Here is a 16,985-nt window from a genome sequence, read left to right as displayed (position 1 = left end):
GGTACCAAAAAAAAGGATAAAGGGAAGGATTACCACAGGGTGGTAGCATGCAGTTGGCACTGAACAAATAAATATCTACCTCATCACTGTAGAGGAATGGATGGAATAACACTCAAATGAAGTGATGTATGATACACAGTCTCTCCCTCACAAGTGCTACAATCTAGAAGGATTTTCAAAACTTATACAAATGAAACAACAACTAGTGTATAACTAATAAATCAGAAACCAAATGATTGAACTAGAGCTATAGGCCAATGGGAGAGCATTTGCCTGGCACCACAAAGAAGGGATGAAAGGAGGGAGGGAAGCAGGAAGGAAAAACCAAATGACTAAGGGCCCAAAAAGCCTGGCACAAGGACATAGCTTTGATGTAAAAATGCCATTGTAAACTAGAACTGTTACGAAAAAAACATTTTAAGATTTGATCCTGGACCCTATGGAAGTCATCACACATCAGGTAAAGGAGAACCAATTCTGGTGAGCGCCATTCTTCAAATGATAACAGCTAACACTGAGCCTATATCACATGCCAGGTGTCAGTCTGTATTAACTGACTTAATCATTATAATAGCCCCTTAGGTAGATATTATTCATCATCCTCATTCTACGAATGATGAAACACACAGGGATATCAGATTCCTAATTAAAGCTCTAACACTATAATCTCTTTTAAAATAAAAAATAAAAGTAGCATTCAATGATTTTTCAGAATTTTACAACCAACTAGCACATTACTTATTTTTAGGGGACTATGGTTTGATTAAGCTCAAAATTTGCCAGCGATAAACAGGTTAGTCCCATGTTCAAAAAGGATCTACCTACCACTTTGATGCGGTCAATATGCCAATGGATCACACGGGGGCAACAGAAATACCTTACTTAGACTTTGATAAGAACTTGTGGCAATATTTTTTATCATTTCTCATTCATTTATTCCTATCTGCATACATTGTTTGGGCCATTTCCCCCGCCTGTCCCCTGCTCTCTCCCTTGTGGTAATATTTTGACCCAAAAGAGATATCTCAATTAAGCAAATGCCAAACCAAAGGAGAAAATAAGAAGCCATCAGGTTGGTGGAGTGGCTCAAGTGGTAGAGCACCTGCCTAGCACGTATGAAGCCCTGAGTTCAAACCCTAGCAGCTTGGATGACTGAGCAGAAAACTGCAGATGAGATTCAACCACAACAGAGGGTGAAGGCAAGGTATGTAGCCACATACCTTACAACAATACCATTACCAAAGCTGGCAAATTACACGATTTTTTAAGCTTGTTACTTGAAACCTCTGAGAAGAGTCCTTAAACAAAAGTCCCTGAGAACTAAAAACTAAGCTTTAAGTATTAGTGGTAGGGTGTTTCAAAGTTGTTGTAAAAAAACAAAAAGTGGATGCAGGACCTTCTGAACAATTAACAAGGCTTTCTGTAACATTCCACACAGGCAGCATTACATGTGCTTTTACACACAGTTAACAAGTCAAAATCTGGAGAACATTAATAGAAGTTTCTCTTCTCTCATTTTTTTAGTTTTTAAAAACGAGCTTGGCTCTTTATTGTAATATTCATGTTACTGCAGTGGTCTGGAACCAAACCTGCAATATTTCCAAGGTATGCCTATACCAGGATTTTTGTTGTTTTGTTGGCAGTTCTGGGGTTTGAATTCAGGGCTTTGTGCTTGCTAGGCAGGTACTCTACCAATTGAGCCACATCCTAGCCCTCTTCCCCTATTTTTTGAGCCCTGATCATTTTGAGCTAGACAAAGTGGCTCACACCTGAACTCCCAGCTACTTAGGAGGTAAAGAACAGGATTGAGGTTTGAAGTCAGCCTGGGCAAAAGTTATCAAGACCCCATCCCAACAAAAAAGCTGGATGTGATGGTAAGTGCCAGTCATCCCAGCTATGAGGGAGACATAAGTAGGAAGAACACACTGCAGGCTAGCTCAGGCAAAAACTCAAGACCCTATTTCAAAAATAACTAAAGCAAAAGGGGCTAGAACTGTGGTTCAAGTCATAGAGCATCTGCCTAGCAACCTAGAGGCCCTGAGTTCAAACCCAAGTACCACTAAATGAATGAATGAGTGAATAAATAAATAAATTTAAAATGTTTTTGAAGCTAGGAGTGATGGTGCATACTTGTAATCATAGCTACTTGGGAGACTGAGGCAGAAGATGGTGAGTTCAAAGCCAGCCAAGGCAAAGTTATCGAGACTCAATCTCAAAAAACAAAAATACATACAAAAGGACTGGTGGCATGGCTCAAGTGGTAGAGCTACCATCCTAGCATGCATGAAAAGAAAGAACCAAAATCCTGTGATCTTACAGTTAGTTATATAATTGTAATCAGAAATTCTCCCCAAAGACCTAGCAGCAGACTATGTTCCTCATGAGAAAAGGTATGTAGAAAATCAATATTTAACATTGATATTAAGTGTAATTTTTACAGACCTACTTCAAATTACCTTAATGTATTTTTCCACTTATATGCTAACTATAACTGACATTTTACTTTGTTATTAATACATTATTTATTATTATTATTTATTATTCACATCTGATCTCACTTTCAGCTGTGACAGTGGGTCATCTCAGAAAGAAAGGCCAAACAACAACCACTTCCACATCAGCACAACCTTTTATTGATGTTTAAGGTGCTTGCAGGTCAAGTCCCTCCCCAGGACCAGCCTACAGACAGTGATTGACATGAAAGTTGCAAAAGAATTATGAAACTGTTATTAATAATTTTAAATTTTTCTTCAATCTTCTAAAGGCTATTAAACTATTAAGCTACTTAAGGATAAAGTCCAAAAATATTCTTATGACCTGCCCTGGGTGATCAAGCCCTGCCTACACTTTATTTTTTTTTGATAGTGCTAGGGTTGAACTCAGGGCCTCTGAATTGCTAGAAAAGTGCTTTACCAGTTGAGCCACACATACCCCTAAAAGACTACAGTGTTCTTCAGGATCATTCAATGAGTCAAAATTTCCCTACCTGGACTTTTACTCAAGCTGTACTCTCTGCCAATGGAGCAGCAATGAAATGTAGATATTCCACTGGCTAACTCCTATTCATCCTTTAGCTCTTCAGTCTTCCCTAGCTGGTGGCATGGCTCAAGTGGTAGAGCACCTGTCTACCAAGCACGAGGCCAAGTTTAACCTCAAGTCTGGCCAAAATAAATAAAAATTAATTTAGAGGTTGTACCTCAACGCTAGAGCATTTGCCAAGCATGCACAAGGCATGCTAGGCAATCCTCGTTCAATCCTTAGCACTGCACATAATAATAAATAAATATAATAAAAAGAAAAGTCATATAACATAAAATTTGCCAATATCATTTACTTTTGCTTCTTGGCACTTGTAGCCATTTTAAGTTATATTTAGTTATGATTGTTGGTTTAATGCTTGTTTGTCTCTCTCCAGGATAAACTACATGACAGCAAGAACAGATCCATTTATGGTAAATTTAAAAATTAAGAGGACAAATCTTATAGAAGATAAAGTAAAATGAAATTAAAAAATACATAGAAGTTAGAAATGTCCAAATCCAAAGATGTCAAAGCAACAAAAGCTGTTCTATTTGAATGGACCTTTAATTCATTTATTCATTCTTTTTTTTTTGTTTTTTGTTTTTTTTTGAGCAACATGGGGTTTCAATTCAGGGTCTCAAACTTCAACCACTCTACCGCTTGAGCCACAGCCCCGGTCCCTTTTGCTTTAGGGTCACACGCCTTTGCCTGGCCAGCCTACTGGAACCTCAGTCCTCTTACCACCACCTACCAAGAAGCTGGGATTGTGGACCACACCCAGACCTATTTTTTTAGGCAGGGTCATTCTCATTCCTCTCAGTCTATGGATGGCTCTTTTAACAAGGCCTCACAAAGGAAAAAGAAAGAGGACAGGAAATTTTCAGCTTTATGATGCTAAAGACATGCTAACACCATGATTTTTATTCCATGGCAGAGTTAACAAGCTCATCTTCTGGAGCAAGGGAGGGCTCAGAATGGAGCTGTTCTCCAGCAGGAAAGGCTCAGTCTGTCCCTAAAGCCATGGTACCATTTACACATCCAATCAATAACTGAAACAAACCTGGGAATTCTGGCATTCTTTTTGTGTATGGTTGTGTGTGTGTGTGTGGTAACCTGAGGCTTGAACTCAGGGCCTACACCTTAAACCACTCCATCAGTCCTATTTTTGTGATGGGATTTTTCAAGATAGGGTCTCACAAACTATTTGCCCGGTCTGGCTTCGAACTGTGATCCTCCTGATTTCTGCCTCCTGAGTAGCTAGGATTTCAGGAGTGAGTCACCAGTGCCCAGCTCAATTCTGGCATTCTAACTGAAGAAAAGAGAGCAGTCATTCTAGGACATGGGAAAAGGACTCTGGTCAAAGACTCCTGACGGTGGAGAGAATAGAAGAGCAAGGAATGATGTTTACTTTGTCAGCTCTATCCAAGACTCTCAACAACCCAGATCAGGAGCTTCACTGGTATGATACAGGCCAGAGAAGGAGAGGCAGGCACAAGTCCCTGATTTTCTGGAAGCAGAGGAAGCATAGCAGGAGTCCTACCAGGAACAAATTTGGTATGGGCAGCTCAGCAACATTCTGAAGACAAATGAGACCAGAAAACTAGAACAAGACTAGCAGGCTGATAGAAATCAGAAACCAATCTATGTGGCAATCTCCATGTTGAAAACCATCTTTCTTTCTTCTTACCTATTTTCCTCCTCTCATCTTTATCTGAGAGGGAGAGGTCTAAAAACTGAGTAGAACTTGCTCTCAGAGGGCTTCACAGAAAGTGTCCTCTAAGGTGGGATAAGGTCTTTGGGGGTAGGAGCAGCCTAACAGGAAAAGTACAAAGTTCAGAGAACAGATATCCGAGGGTCTTGGGTTTAAATACTGACTCGGCAGGAGTCTGCTTACCAGGCTTGGGATACCTCAGTAAATGGGGGACTTGCAATGAGTTTGACTTAGTAACTTGGTCACCAAGGACACCAAATTAGGACTGTTTATTTACCTGGACTAGCCATATACCAATAAATAGCAGGAGCTCAATGCTTTCTGGGGCTGGCAGAGTGGCTCAAGTGGTAAAGTGCCTGCCGAGCAAGCAATGAGACTGAGTTCAAACCCTGGTACTACCCAAAAAAAAAAAGAAAGAAATGTTTTCTGAATGAAAGAGTGAATTAAGAGAAACAAGTACAATCTACTGAGTAAACACAACTGTGGCATATAGAGGGACAAAGGTAGAGAAGGCATGTCATTAAGCTGCCTCAAGTGCACTAAAAGCATGTCAGGGTTGCCTGCATTACCAATGTCTAAGCTCAAATGCAAGGTCTGGGTCAGCAAGGTGAGCCTTCCCGAGGTCAATCTTATGTGTACTAAGCCTCTGTCATTCCTCTGACACCTTCTGGAAGAAAGGAGAAAGAAAAATAGAAATATGGTGGGGGGCGAGTTCAACACTCATCTACCTCTGAAGTCATCTTTGTTTTATCCCAAGAGGGCACTTGGAAATTCCTTTACTCTGAAGAACCTCAAGAATTCTTCCATTAGAAATGCTAAGAACTTCTTGTCAACTGTTAGAAAGCAGGAGAATGTATCATAGGACTAACAATGATCCCTATCATAACCAGTGTCAAGATCCTAGATGAGATTGAGAGGAATTCACAGTTATTTCATGGTATTGGTCACCTACAGAAGCCTCCTGCACAAAATAACATGTCTCAGGGGTACCCAAGAATGCCCAACACATGTATAGTTGTACAAATGGCTAAATTTTTATTCCAGCAAGGGCTGGAAAGATACAAGTTGTATCTGTAGAAACAAATTCATGAGCTCTCTCACATTCTCTCCATCCTGTGATGGTACACAAGTTTGTTCCTAGCTATAATAGCAAAACATGCAAGAACAGGTGTGCAATGCTTGTGCCTGGGGATGTTCACTAAAGACTCAAAACCCAAGGTTTTCATTGGGGGCTGGAAACATAGGCATCATTTGCCTGGCAGTCAAAATATCAGAGTCCCAGCAGGAGAGCAGGTGTTTTACATAAATCATATAGCATATACGGAGTTTAGGCATAGTGAACCACACTTATCAAGGAATTGGAAGGAACAGTTCAAGTTCCAAGTTCCCAGATGCCAGTCATAGACCAATCTTGCAAGCAAGCAAGCCCTTGCAAAAACAGCAGCCTAAGATCTACTCTGTGAACTCTTCTGCACAGAAATGATTAGTAAATATTAATGGTGAGACTAAGTACCTCCCAAAGGAAGTGGTATCAGGGAGTTGCCAACCTAAGCCAATGTTAACTAATTATAAGATATATTTTAATCTTGGCAATTGAAGCAGTTATAAGATACAAAGCTAATGGTATTGTGATTAAAGAATCTTTTTTTTCCCATTGGTGCTGTGAGGTGAACCTAAAGCCTCCCTCATGATAAGCAAGAGCACTACCAAGCACACACTGTACCAGTGAGCTACACCTAGAGCCCCTATAATGTCCTTGTGACTAATAACAATACAGAAGGCAAGCTGAGCTCAAGGCGCATTTTTCTGAGTTACTGAGTGGGAAAGGGTGCTACCATTGCTAGAGCTTTAGGATCAGCTTCTTAAAGATCACCCAATTCCCTGCACTCTTCTCCTCCCTGAATCTAACAACCAAACTTCTGATATGCTTGTTGGTCCTCCTAGTAAGAGAATGTGCTGGCTAGCTGGCATGAATTTAAGTTAATAAACCAGCACTGTGGTCCATTATTAGTCAGACTCACCTAAGGATACTAGTGATCATTCGTAAGTAACCATAGGCCTGCTTTTATTCACATCATTGTGTTGATCTTCACAACATTCCCACCAAGTACTAGCTTGTTTTAGTTTTAGTTTTGTTTTGTTTTGTTTTAATTACAAGAAAAGCAGAGGTTCAGAGTGGGGAATTGACCTACTCAGAGTAACAGTAGTGTAAATAAGTGATATGGGATTTAATTTCAGATGGTCCTATCATCCAAACATCCAAAATCATGTTCTTTTCATTCTATTATAGTCCTTTTTCTTTTTGAGACAGGGTCTTTATATGTTGCCCAGATTAGTCCAAAACTCCTCAGCTCAAGCCATCCTCCTGCTTCATTCTCCTGAGTAGCTGGGACTACAGGGACATGTCAACATATCCAGATGGTATTCCCTTCTTTAACTAGAAGTGAGCTTGGCATCAATCTCCCAGGACCTGCTTACCCTGCAGGCAAGTAATAAAATCAAGTTTGAGAACATACAAGGCCAAAGACTAGTGCCGCTCTGCCAAAGTGCCTAAAACAGACTTTCAGCTTCACCCATCGCCAGGCCGCAAAACCACTCCCAATGCAGCAGGCAGATCTGCAATCATCACTGCTTTTATTGTCAGAAAACATCCTCTTTCTATCTTCCAGAAAGTTAGTGGACAAGCAACAAATCCCTTCAGTGCTAACACATTGTGCTAACACTGAAGAAAGCTGACATTAACCGTTCACCCACTCTGTGCCTAGCGCTGGGCTCATTTAATCCTCAAGAACCACTATGTTTTACAGACAAGTGAACAGAGACTCTCCAAGAGGACACACAGAAGTGACAGTACAGGGACCAAATTTAGGTCTGACCCCAAAATCTGTGTTCTTTCTACCATCTCAGGCACACCTGTGAATTGCCTTTCACCTTTCTTTTGAGATAAGATTCCTCTGGCACAAGTTTTTTCTCTTCTGAAGCAATCCCGTGTTCAGTTCTCTGCCCACTGACAGTCCGCGCTACCCCATCCCTGCCACTGTGCCCTCTCCAAACACACAACCTTTTACCCAGTCTAATGCCCCCAATTTTGCAGAACACTAATGTGCAGTCGGTTTGCAGTTCAAAAAGCACTTTCAGAGACATTGCTCCATCTGCCCTCCACCACAATCCAGTGAAGAGGGCAAAGCAATGAAAAGCACCCCCATTTTATCGGAAAGACATCTCCCCAAGGTCACGAAATAAAAACCAGAGGAAATCGGGACAGGTTTGGACCCCTGGTCGCTGGCTCATCCCGCTGCTCCTACTGGCGCCTACGTTCCAGTCCAGCCCCTGCCTCAGAGATACCACACGATGTCCCTCGCTCCCAACTCCTCACTCTCCCACGGCCACCCATCACAACGCCCCCGCTCGCTCTGCGGACCCCTCTGCGTCATCCCCTCGCTCTTCACCAGACTCTTCCCACACACATGGGTCTCACCCTCGCCGACTCCTCCACTCAGGAGCCCACCCTCGTCGCAAGCTCCAGGTAACCCCCAATTCAGCCTTCCTCAGACCCTCGCCGCGCTTCCCCGCTTCATCTCCCCAGGCCCCTCCTCCTGTCAGCCCGCGGCCAAGCCCGCCGAGGTTACCTTCTCCAAGGATGCTGGTCTCTGAACAGCCAGGGAACGAGCCAGAGAAAGGACTGTGTTGAAATAGAAACCCCGCGACGCGCTGGAGCCGGAGCTGGAGCCCGGGCCGCCGCCGCCGCCGCCGCCGCAGCCACCACTTGCCCGGGCCGCCGCCGCCGCCATCGTCGCGCGCGCCACAGCACTACTTGCCGGCTCCCAGCACCCGGTCCGCAAGCGCCCGAGCTCACGGCGCAGGCGCAGCCTCATCCGGCTTCCCCTGCCACGTGACCTCTGTGTTGCGGACATTGGATGGGGCGTGGCCGTAGGACTGTCCCATCGCTGCGGCGGGGGAAAAACTCCGTAAGTGTGTAGGCCGTGGCTGCGCGCTTCGTATGTGGTCTCCCCCAGCCGTCGGGTGCGATGGTCGGCTCCGGAGGCGGACTGCCGGCGCAACACTGGCGGAAGGAGCTCGCGCGGCAGCCGCCGAGTCAACAAGCGGGGCGGGGTGCTGGACGACTCGCGGCAGCGTTCCTCCTTTTGCGATCTAGACCAGCGCGGGCAACATGTCGGCCTACCCCAAAAGCTACAATCCTTTCGACGATGACGCGGAGGACGAGGACGCCCGGCCGGCCCCTTGGAGGGACTCCCGCGACCTCCCCGACGGGCCTTTGGACAGGCAGCAGTACTTGAGACAGGAGGTGCTGCGCAGAGCCGAGGCCACCGCCGCGAGCACCAGCAGGTCCCTGTCCCTCATGTACGAGTCGGAGAAGGTCGGGGTCGCCTCTTCCGAGGTGAGCCTGGGACAGGACTGAGCTGAACAGGCCAGTCCCTCCGTTGTCAAACATGATCCAAGAAGTGTTTTGTTCTCCATCTTTTGAGAATTTTCTAATTGCTTCTTAGCACAGGTTCTCCTTAGTGGCTTCATGGTTCGTGATAATCTGTTAATTGTACAGAAATACATATCTGGAATACTTGAAAGAGGAGGTTTACCCCGGGACTCTTAGCTGTGACTCTTCTTAGTTGATTTTTTTCCCCCACTTCTATGTCTAGTTCAAAGGAAAACTCCAGAACTGTGTTCTGTTCAAGTGGGTAAAAATTCCAAATAGCAGGGCCTGGGTTAGGGAAGTGGAATGTCTGTTTCTTTTACTTAATTTCTTGATCAGAAGCCTTAGTCCATTCCTTCTGAGTGACCCAGAAAGAGTGAGAACTGTGTGCTACAGGTGCCAGGTGATGCCTTGAGTCCTTCCTGAAGTCCTTGACTGCTTCTCCATTTTACTAAGAAGCTCCATCTGCCTGAACATGTGCTGAAGAGGCTAAATCCTTAGTTTGGTTGAGTCTAGGGCCTTAACCTTTATTTCCCTGGGTTGTGCCAGCCTATTGTTCCAATTTACCTTTGTCAACTCTTCTAACCATAGGTTTCAGAAACCAGAACTTTAAATGCCAATTATTCTGAGACACCACATTCTCTCCTCAGCCACACTGATAAAACAGTTTTGTTTGGACAGATAAAACCATTTTTTTAACGTTGAGATTACTGATACATCAGCTAAGAATAATCTTAAATATTGAAAAGTAGTCATTTGAAACTATTGGTTTTTTCCTCCATCCCCCATAACTCCTCTCTGACCAAGTTCATTCTCAACTGATCACTTAGGGCTATGGACAGATGTGAGATGTATTGATTAACTTCTCAAATAGTCACCTCTGTCATGTCCCATTGCTGCTTCCTTGAATTATTTCCCTCCCCCACTTTTCCCTGTTATGCTATACCTGATTGATAATCTACCTTCCTATCTTTAGCTTTGTTAAGGAAGTTTTGCTTATGTCTCCTATTTACTGGATTTTTATATTCCAGTCCAAATGGAAAGTTTTGGCTTAGATTTGAGAGGATCACTTAAAGTCTTTAGGCCCTGGTGAGTAGGTCACTTTGTTTTTCTTGAGAAAGGGTCTTGCTATGTAGCCCAGGCAGGCCTTGAACTCACAGTCCTTCTGCCTCAGCCTCTGGAGTGCTGAGTTTACAGGCATATACCACCACACCTGGCTGTGAGCAGGTCACTTGATTGAAGATCCCAAGCCCAAAGAAGCTAATTAAGAACTGTTTGAGGGGAGGGGGGCATAAAGGTGAATGATGGAGGAGGTGAATTCAAGTATGATATATTTTATATATTGTAAGAACTTTTGTAAATGCCACAATGTACCCCCACCAGCACAACAATTAAAAAAAGAACTACTTGAAGAGACACAGCTGTAATCTCATCGCTCAGGAGTCTGCAGCAGGAAGATCTCCAGTTTGAGGCCAGCCTGGGTTAAATACCAACAGCCTGTATCAGGACTGGTGAAATGTTAGAGCACCTGCCTAGGAAGTACATGTCCCTGTGCTCAACCCCTAATTTCACCCAAAAAAAAAAAGAAAAAAAGAGAGAGATCTAGAAACTATGAGAACAAGATAGGAAATAAGAGTAGTATAAACTAGTGAGTTGAGACAGAGAATAAACTTGAATCTGACTTTGAAGGCTGAGATTTAGGTAAGAGGAGTGACAATGAGGGATATTCCCAGGGAAGAGAGGAGAATATGTGCATGAATTGTCCCAGCAGGGTTTCCTAAACTCAAGCCTTTAGAGGTCAGAGGCAAGGGTCTGGTCTCCTCCCCAGAGAGGCAAAAACACATCAGGTGTGACATTTCCATGCTGCTCCAGAAGTCCTTCTATCCAAGCAGTGGAGACTGAGCACAGAGACATAGTGGCACCTCTGACACTTGTCAGAGGCTTGTCATGGCTGTTTCTCAGAGAGCTACAGTATATCATGACTAACTGGGCAGGTGACAGGCTTTCTTACCAGTATAATTATATATTGAATTTTTCCACGATTGAGTCAGGTCTCAATTATTAGAGATCCCAGGAATCAGGAATGATTGGCAGCTCCACCCTACCCTGTCTTATATGAACTCTGCATCACTCTTTCATTCCCTTCAGTGTTGGGATAGGGTGAGGAAAGGTGAACTCTTATGCCATCAGTGCACAGTATGGCTCCCAACAGATCCTAGACCAGTGTCCCCTGATAACCTTCCAACTTAGTTGGGTGCCTGCTGGATACCTAGCATGTGAAATGTGCCAACTCAGGACAAACTTTTATAGAAGATAAGGAGTCTACAAATAATATGAAATTGAGAAGGTCCTAATTCAGTTCCAGCTTGGCAGAAGTAGGAAAATTACTTAGGTCACCTCTAGCAAAGGGGAACTGCCATTCTCCACCTGTGAAACCTGGCAAGGTTTGTATCTTACAAAGGCTCTGGCGACAGGTTATGACCATCAAAAGACAGAGGAGAAGTAGTCAGGGTCTGCAGGTCAGGTACCACCTGGCTGACCTGGTAAACACTTTACAGAATTTGTGAGCAGACTTGTAAAGAGGCTTGTAGGCCACTCATTCTCCTTCCACTTGGTAAGCATGATTTATTTCTCCCTTTCTCATAAGCTTTAACTTTTGTGAAGAGATATTCCGGGTTATGCATGCATGACTGTGATTGCAGCTGCTCAGGAGGCAGGGGTGGGAGGATAGTGGTTGGAGGGAGGCCAGCCTGGGCAAAAAAAAAGTTAGCAAGACCCTATGTCAAAAAAAAAAAAAAGCCAGATTGGGCACCAGTGGCTCATCACACCTATAATTCTAGCTACTCAGGAGACAGAGATCAGGAGAACTGCCGTTTGAAGTCAGCCCAGGCAAATAGTTTGTGAGACCCTGTCTTGAAAACACTCAACACAAAACAGATCTGGCAGAGTGGCTCAAGTGGTAGAGCACCTGCCTAGAAAGCATGAGGCCCTCAGTTCAAATCCCAGTACTGCCAAAAAAAAAAAAAAAGCCAGACATGATGGTGTACATCTATAATTCCAGCTACTTGGGAGGTACAGGTAGGAGAATCCCAGTCAAAAGCCAGCTCTGGGCAAAAACCTGAGACCCTATCTGAAAAATAACCTAAAGCAAAAAGGGTTGGGGACATGTGTGTGCTCAAGTGGTATAGCATTTGCCTAGCAAGCGTGAGGCTCTGAGTTCAAACTCCAGTACTACAAAAAAAAAAAAATTGAGTCACGTAGTTCAAAATCTAAAACACTTAAAAGGATCTGAGATACCTTCTCAGCCCCCATGCCACCCCACCTTAGCCTCCCTCTTCCTCTAAGGCAGCCAAATACCATCTTTAGTGTCCTTAGATATTCTGTGTATAAAAACATAGTTTGGATTTTTTTTTTTTTTTTGTACCAGGGCTTGAACTCAGGGTTTACACCTTGAGCCACTCCACCAGCCCTTTTTGTGTTGGGTATTTTTCGAGATAGGGTCTCGCGAACTATTTGCCCAGCCTGGCTTCCAACCACAATCCTCATCTCTGCCCCCTGAGTAGCTAGGATTACAGGCATGAGCCACCAGTGCCTGGCTAGTTTGTGTTCTTTTTATTTTAACTTAAATTCTGATGTGTACATTGCTTAGTAGGATTGAAGGTAGTCCTACAATTACATAAATGAGCATCTTGGGAATTTTTAATGGCAATGTTGTATTCCACTGAACAGATGACTTCTATTTATGCAGTCAGTGATGGCTGTTTGGTTGTTGTACAGCCTTTCACCACCCTGGTCAAGGATCCCTACCTGCGCAGGACACTCTTCTCCTCTAGCAACCTAGCATAATCCAGTGAAGTCTTCTGGGGCTTGGAATCTTAGTACAGCAGAGTTCAGCAAAAAACAGACTGGGGCCCAACTGGCTACCCACAGCAACATCAATGAAAAGGAACTGGGGTTTGGTAGAGTTCAAATATGGTACCCTCAACTGCCCCAGCCAGCACATCCTCCTCTCAGGTTCATTCGTCTCGGTGTCTTTCCCGCACTTGAGAGGCACTGGGCATTTAGTTCAGAGAAGTGGGAGTAATGGCCCAGGAGCAGTAGCCATTGAGGCCATTTACTCAGAATGTCCCCGTAACTGAGAGTAGTCACGTTGTCACAGGGTGGTGCCCTCATCTCCCAGTGAGTGCTGTGCTGACCAAAGCTACCCATCTAAGGAGGCAGCCCATAGAAATTCTGATCCAGCAAATTTCTTAGCAAAAGCTGATAGAGGCAAGAAAGACAGCTGTTAGATTAAGTAATTTGCAGATTTCTAAACATCATTCGTGGAAGAGCCCATCTCTTACTCAGTTGTCTACCTCCTTTTCTCAGCACAGTTTTCTGCTTTTCTTGATGGACTATCACATAGGCATTTCTGACTTTAGTCTTTAGCTCCTTCAGGAGTCAAGCTGATACCAGATGGCCTGATACCCCCATCGTAAGTCACAGTGTTAGCATAAACTCTCTGGCCTGACCAAAGCACTCAAGTAAACACACTCTTATCACACAGGGTATTCCAAGGGCAAGGAAGCAGGCAAAGAGCAGTTTTTTTTTTTTTTTTTTTTTTGGAATGTGGAGGGTGTGGACAAATCAGACCTGCTGACATAGTCCTTTGCTAAGCCGTGAGTGGCACCAGCAGCACCACATTTGCCTTCAGTGGTTTTTGTTTGTTTGTTGGGATGCTGGGAATGGAACCGAGGCCACACACATGATAGGTAAAGTGTTCTACCACAGAGTTTTACACCCAGCCCTCAGTGGTTTTACCAGTAACCTAAGATCCATTCCATGCCCTAGCGACTTCAGTCAGACCAAGCCCCAGGTTTTTAAGCATGTTACATGCATGTACAGGTGCCCCTGCCAGTCCCTGTTCATGTGCGTTGGGAGAGGAGAGACATAATGGAGACAAATTTCACATTTCTGGATTCAGCTCACTGACTCCAGACTGATAGCCATCTCCTTATCAATTAGTATTTGAGTTTAATTATGAGCTCAATATGAGAGCCTTAGTGCCTGCGGAGTGATGAAGCCCATTGATGTTACAAGATGCCTTGACTACAAATTGCCTTTGGGGTCTGGTGGCCACTACTGCCCTTGGAAGGCCTTAGTTTTATTCCTTGCTGGGTCCTGCTGGGTATCCGCACCCACTCCCCTTTCTGTGTCACTCTACAGTTCCACTTCCCCTCTCACTTCCTCCAGCTGTGTCAAGCTGCTCTCTCTGCCCCCATGCTTCTGCATCACCCCATTCTTTGGACTCCCTAACATCTCATCTTTCATTCTCTCCTCCAACCTCATCAGGACCCTCTCTGACACATACATCCCTTAAACCAGACCAAGAATCCTTATCTGGGGGCTAACTCTGGCAGAAGAGCAACCATCTGTGTATGTAATGACTTTTTGTTCTGTCTCCCCCATGAGACTAAGCTCAGTGAAGCAAAGACATCTGCCTTCCTCACTCCTAGCACCACAATGTGGTCAACAAATTTTTAAAACTCAGACTGAACTTTATCTTGCCCTCTAGTAAGCACCATCAGGACAGAGAATTGGGGATGTTTACTTCCCTCCAATCACTAGCCTGGAGGGTACCTGACAGAGAGTGGGTGCTCAGTAATATCTGATGATGGAGATCTCACAGCACCTCTCTCTACATGTATTTGCAGAGAGCATTCTGCCAGCAAGGATCCCCAGGTTCCTACAGGTCCTCACAGTGCCCTTGAACATGACCTATCTGAGTGGGTGGCACCTTACTTGAGGCAGTCTGTGCTTTAAGAGGATCTTTGCTCTGTTTCCCCTTGCTTTCTTAAGGATCATTCTATATGACAAAAAGCCATAGCCAAACAGGAATTGGAAATCAATCAATCTGTAATCCCTCCCTCCCTCCCTCCCTCCTCCTCCTTGGCATTGTACCACCAACCCAAGTAAATCTTTTCTCTGATGTTTTCTCTTTTTCCTGTTTAAAATTAGAAAATGCCTTTTGGAGGAGCTGGCAGAATGGCACAAGTGGTAGAGTGCCTGCCTAGCAAGCGTGAGGCCCTGAGTTCCACTACCATGAAAAAAGAGAGAGAGAAAGAAAACCATTCTAAAAGGCTGGGCACCAGTGGCTCACATCTGTAATCCTAGCTACTCAGGAGCAGAGATCAGGAGGATCCCAGTTATAAGCCAGCCCAGACAAATAGTTGACAAGACCCTATGTCAAAAAAACCCATCACAAAAAATAAAAGACTGGTGGAATGGCTCAAGATGTAGCCTTGAGTTCAAACCCCAGTGCCTGAGTTCAACCCCAGTCAAATAACACCTTTCAGGAGGACCAGGCATGGTGATTTACACCTGTCATCCCACCTACTTGGCAGGTACTTTACCACTTGAGCCACACCCCCAGCCCTTTTTCGCTTTACTTATTTTTCAGGTCGGGTCTCCTGTTTTTGCCCATGATCCTTCTATCTATGGCTTCTTATGTAGCTGGGACCACAGGTGTGTACCACTGTGCCCAGCTTTTGATTGGTTGAGACGGGGTCTTATTGAACTTTTTGCCTGGCCTGGTCTCGGATCAATGCCCTGAGTTCAAGAAAAACTTTTTTCAGGGCTCAAGAGAGTGGTAGGGGAGATGAGCTGTAATTGTGGGGATTATCTGAGCTAAGTAGTTACTGTGTATGCTGGTCCTTTACCTGGAGGGCACTTTCCAGAGCTCACTCCCCACACAGCCACTGAGGACCTTTCAGTATCCTCATTTTCACAAGAGACAGAGAAGACATGATGTGGCCCTGCTTCTGGAAGTTAGGAGCACACTTCTTCAAGACCCAAAGTGTTTGAGGCCTGTCTTCAAAATGGCTGAATTACAGTGCTCTGCTCAGCCTCTCCTTACAGACCATCAGTGGTTCTTTGCCATATGCTACTTTTTTGAAATTAGGTCACAAGCACATTGAGTCTAGTCATTTCCTCTGCCTTCGTGGGGAGGATTTTAGCAGCAGATATCCCTCCTGCTTTAATGGCAAGTGAACACCAGCTTCCAGCACATAGAAACTTCAAGACACAAGAACAGCACTCCCTCCGGCCTTAAGTCTTACCTGCAGGACAAGCCTCCCTCCATCATAGCATCTATTTGAGTTAACTGGTTTCCTCACCAGAGTCTAAGAGAAAGTGTCACTTGTAAACAGAGGGAAATGAAATCTCATGGCAAACTGGAAGGTTTTTGTCAGCTACTTGTTGTCCCTGCAGCTCTCCAAATGGAGAAGGGGAGGGGAAGTAGTTTGTGAGATAATTCATGCCAGAAAGCGTTGGCTGTCAGCAAAGCCAAGGACCTCCCTACTGCTGTGATAACAGAGTTTTGGCCATACCTTAGCCCCCACCTCCAACTTCAGCTACTCTGAGTGTTTTTCCAACAAATTCATCTACTGGCCACACTCTGCAAAATCAGCTGAGACTGGACTTTTAGAAATACATCAGTCAGGGCTGTAGCTCAGCAAAGGAGCACTGCCTAACGTGTAAGACCAAGGGGCCGGGTATGGTGGTGCATGCCTGTAACTACTCTGAAGGCAGAGATGGGGAAGATAGAAGTTTGTGTAAAAGAGTTAGTAAGATCCTGTTTCAACCAATAAGCTGGGTGTGACACTGCATACCCAGCTACTACGATAAATAGGTCCAAGGCCTGCCCAGGCAAAAAGCATGAGACCCTATCTGAAAAGTAGCTAAAGCAAAATGGCTCAAGTGGTGGAGTACCTGCATAACAAGTGTGAAACCCTGAGTTCAAACTCTAGTACTGCCAAAAAGAAAATTAACACATGGCTCAAA

At 44.5% G+C, this 16,985-nt stretch overlaps 2 protein-coding genes across 2 annotated transcripts in view; one reads left to right on the top strand and one right to left on the bottom strand.

Annotated features, from left to right (window-relative positions):
* The window catches only part of Pi4ka (phosphatidylinositol 4-kinase alpha), a 121,194-nt gene extending 112,656 nt beyond the window's left edge, over nt 1–8,538 (bottom strand). Inside the window, exon 1 of the mRNA XM_020160744.2 lies at nt 8,362–8,538. Within this exon, the coding sequence (XP_020016333.2) occupies nt 8,362–8,523 (162 nt within the window). The 5' untranslated portion in view covers nt 8,524–8,538. The remainder of the gene's footprint in view (nt 1–8,361) is intronic.
* Nucleotides 8,539–8,767: 229 nt separating this feature from the next.
* Nucleotides 8,768–16,985, top strand: part of Snap29 (synaptosome associated protein 29) — a 30,767-nt gene continuing 22,549 nt past the window's right edge. Inside the window, exon 1 of the mRNA XM_020160743.2 lies at nt 8,768–9,131. Coding sequence (XP_020016332.1) covers nt 8,904–9,131 — 228 coding nt within the window. The 5' untranslated portion in view covers nt 8,768–8,903. The remainder of the gene's footprint in view (nt 9,132–16,985) is intronic.

This window comes from Castor canadensis, chromosome 18, assembly GCF_047511655.1.
Source record: "Castor canadensis chromosome 18, mCasCan1.hap1v2, whole genome shotgun sequence".
Taxonomy (NCBI): domain Eukaryota; kingdom Metazoa; phylum Chordata; class Mammalia; order Rodentia; family Castoridae; genus Castor; species Castor canadensis.
The sequence above is the reverse complement of the archived record's forward strand: the minus strand, read 5'-3'. Positions and strand labels throughout refer to the sequence as shown.